The following is a 3271-nucleotide window of genomic DNA, read 5'->3' as shown; positions in this document are numbered from 1 at the left end:
AGGAAGCTCAAAAATGAAATGCAAAGTTCCTATAAAATTATCTTTGGGTACCTGTGGCTTTAATTTTAACATACTTCAATGTGCTTTAAAATGGCATAGAGTCAGATCTGAAAATGTATACCAAAGTAACTTATTTTGTTTGTAGTCATTTAAAAATAATTTCTGATCTCCTACCATGGTTTTCACTTAGGAAGTTCAAGTGAAAAATCACGGCATGATGCTGTTGTTAAATTCTCTCTGAAAGTATTTAAGTCTGTTCTATATTGAGTTCCTGCTTACCCCACATAGAAAGTTTTTTTAAGTAGAAAAGAAAAACTAAGAAGGGGACAACTGAAGCCAATCATTTTGGTGAATTTTCTTTGAAAATTAAGCATTTTTATTTCTGAAAAAGTGTAAAAATCTTACATTTAGAATAGTACAATAATAATTGCCAGTAAAATTTACAATACTCCTTGTAAAGAATACGCAGTAAGTACAAAAAAATCCGCACGTCTGTTATGATACAAAACACAGGTTGAAATAAATGATAATTTTGACTTTTTTTCTTGTGTAAACATGTTAACCATTTTTCCTTTTCATGAAAAAATACACCAGACAAGTGTCCTCAAATAAAAAAGAATTGCTTCGCTGGCATTCTTCGAGACCTTTACTATTTTTGTATTATTCTTTTGACCATTATTTTTTAACGCCTGGACCTGAGAATCTCTACACCTCAAAAAGGCTTAGTTGTTTTTCATCTGCCAAACGCCAAGGGAGCCTCTAGTGCCTGGACAGGGCGGACTCCCTTCCCCGGCACCCTCTTCCTCCCTACCCCAGGTCGGGGGTTGGGGGGCTGTAGCATAGGTCGGCTTTGCATAAATAGAGGGACCCGCAGAGCCAAAAAGCGCGCCCGGGCTGTTGACAGTTTTGTCCGAGAATTCCCAGCGGCGAAAATGGGCGCGCGAGGTCGAGAGGGGCCGCGCCTGGAGGAGCGAACAAAACACCGAACCACCAAGACGAGAAAAGGAGCCGGGATTCCTACCTTCTTCCTCGAGCGCGCTAACATAGCGTTATTAACAATTGGAAATCCTAGCAGTAAAGTTCTCGACACTGGACAGGGCAGTCCCTTGGTGCAGAGTCCCCAAGGCGGCGGACGAGGAGACTGAGGAGGCGGCGGCGGCCGCGGCGGCCACGAGAGATCGGGTGAGCGCCGCCGCCGGGCCCACGGCTGCCTGCGCCGCGCAGCCTCCTCCGCTGGATCCGGGAGCTGGCGGCGCCGCCACCGGCGAGGGCGAGGGCGAGGCCTGAGCGGCGGCGGCGGCCTGCGCGGCGGCGGCGGCAGCGGCGGCCGGGCCCAAGCTGCCCCCGATGATGCTCTCGATGGAGAAGGGCGAGCGCGCCAGCGCTGAGGCGCCCGGGCCGCCCGCCTTGGCCGCGGAGGCCGGCAGGGGGCCGGGCAGGGCGGCGCCGAGCGGGTGTGGCCGGTAGCCGAAGGCGGTCCGGGCCAGCTCGGCGGCCGCGCCATGCGGTGGCGGGGGCGGCGGGGGCGAGTGCGGGTGGAAGGCGGCGGCGGCGGCGGCCGCCGCTGCGGCGGCGAAGAGGGCCGAGGGAGGCGCGTAAGGCGGCAGCTGCAGGCCGTAGCCGCAGCCGTAGGGGCCGTAGCCGTAGGCATGCGGGGGCGGCGGGGGCGCGGGCGGGAAGAGCGCGGCGGCGGCTGCCGGGTCGCCCGCGCCCCCTGCGGCTCCCGCGCCGCGCAGCAGCAGAGACTCGGCGGCCGCGGCGTTGGGTGGGAGCAGCGGCTGCCGCTTGAAGCGCTTCCTCCGGCGCAGGAAGCTGCCGTTGTCGAACATGTCGGCGGACTCCGGGTCCAGCGTCCAGTAGTTGCCCTTGCCCGGGTTGCCGGGCTCGCGGGGGATCTTGACGAAGCAGTCGTTGAGCGAGAGGTTGTGGCGGATGCTGTTCTGCCAGGCGGGGAACTTCTCCCGGTAGTAGGGGAAGCGGCCGCTGATGAACTCACAGATCTCGCTCAGCGTCAGCCGCTTCTTGGGGCTCTGCAGGATGGCCATAGTGATGAGCGCGATATACGAGTAGGGCGGCTTCACCAGCGGGTTCTTGGCGCCGCTACCCGCGCTCCCGCCGCCGCCGCTGCCGCCGCCGCCCGCGCCGCCGCCACCGCCGCCCCCACCGGCTCCTGCCCCCGCCGCCGGGGCCGGGCCCGGGGGCGCCGGGGAGCCCCCAGCAGGCGGGGCCAGCAGGATGTCATCGTCGTCCTCCTCCTCCTCCAGATCCTCCAGCTCGTCCTCCCCGGCGTACGAGCGCCGCCGCCGCCGCTGCGCGGAGACAGCCAGCCGGGGCCCGCCACCGCCGCCCTCGTCGTCGTCCTCCTCTTCCTCGTCTTCTTCGTCCTCGCCCTCCCCCACCACGTCGATGTCTGTTTCCTCGGCGAGGCCAGAGGCATCGGACATCTCAGTGCTCAGGGTCATAGCTGTGGCGCGGCGGCGGCGGGGCGGCGCATGGGGGCGCCGGGCTTCGGGCTCCCTCTGCGCCCCAGCCCGGGTCCCGGGCGGCAGGCCCGGCCGGGGGGCGCCACGCTGGGGGCGCTGCGACCGCGGCTGCCGGAGCTGCGCCGGGGCTGCCGGGTGGCGGCGGAGTCTCGCGCGCCGACTTTGTAACTCCTGCGCCGCCGCGGTAGCCGCGCGGATGCTGCGCTCCCTGGGCTCCGCTCGCGCCCGGCCCGGGCGGAGGACTTGACCTTCTCCTCTCGGAGCAGCTTTTGCCCCGTCGGTTGAGGAGGGGGTGGCGGGGCCCGGGCGGGCGAATCAGAACGCCAGGCGCCCAGGAACGTGCGGGACGGGTGAGAGTCTAAGAACAGAGCTCGGCGAGGCCAGGGCTGAGTCCAGGAGAGGGCGGACCTTCCTCGGCTTATAGCAGAAGGGGGCCTGTCACATGGTGTGCACGTCAGAGCGCTGCCGAGGGAAGGAAAGCAAGCCTAGGAAATCAGCCCTTCTCGGGAGAGAAAATTCACCCGTAGGAGGGAGGCAGCAGCTGAGAAGAGTGGGGAGGAGAGGGGACCTCACTATTTCTTGCCAAAGAGGCTGATGCCCGAATTACGCGGCTGTCTGCACCGAGGGCCGCTGCACGAGTTAGACTTCCCAGCCTCCTCAATTAGTCCTCCACCCTAACCTCAGAAGCACACCCGCGACACTCTGGTTTGACCCCTCGACAGCCTGTAGGAGCCTTCCAGCCGGGGGATAACCACCCCATCCTCTGAGGTGGCCCCTGGGGGACGCTC

At 62.1% G+C, this 3271-nt stretch overlaps 1 protein-coding gene across 1 annotated transcript; it reads right to left on the bottom strand.

Moving 5' to 3' along the window:
* Window positions 1–343: 343 nt before the first annotated feature.
* Window positions 344–2877, bottom strand: FOXD1 (forkhead box D1). Its single transcript, XM_034959959.4, has one exon. It carries the CDS (start codon window positions 2460–2462, stop codon window positions 1053–1055), a length of 1410 nt encoding a protein of 469 aa, XP_034815850.1. The 5' UTR covers window positions 2463–2877; the 3' UTR covers window positions 344–1052.
* Between the last annotated feature and the right edge of the window lie 394 nt (window positions 2878–3271).

This window comes from Pan paniscus, chromosome 4 (genome assembly GCF_029289425.2).
Source record: "Pan paniscus chromosome 4, NHGRI_mPanPan1-v2.0_pri, whole genome shotgun sequence".
NCBI classification, from domain to species: Eukaryota; Metazoa; Chordata; class Mammalia; order Primates; family Hominidae; genus Pan; species Pan paniscus.
This window is presented reverse-complemented; position numbering and strand designations above follow the sequence as displayed.

What these genes read in the sequence shown, in the direction of transcription:
- FOXD1 (XM_034959959.4), bottom strand. Translation starts at nt 2,462, where the DNA reads ATGACCCTGAGCACTGAGATGTCCGATGCCTCTGGCCTCGCCGAGGAA.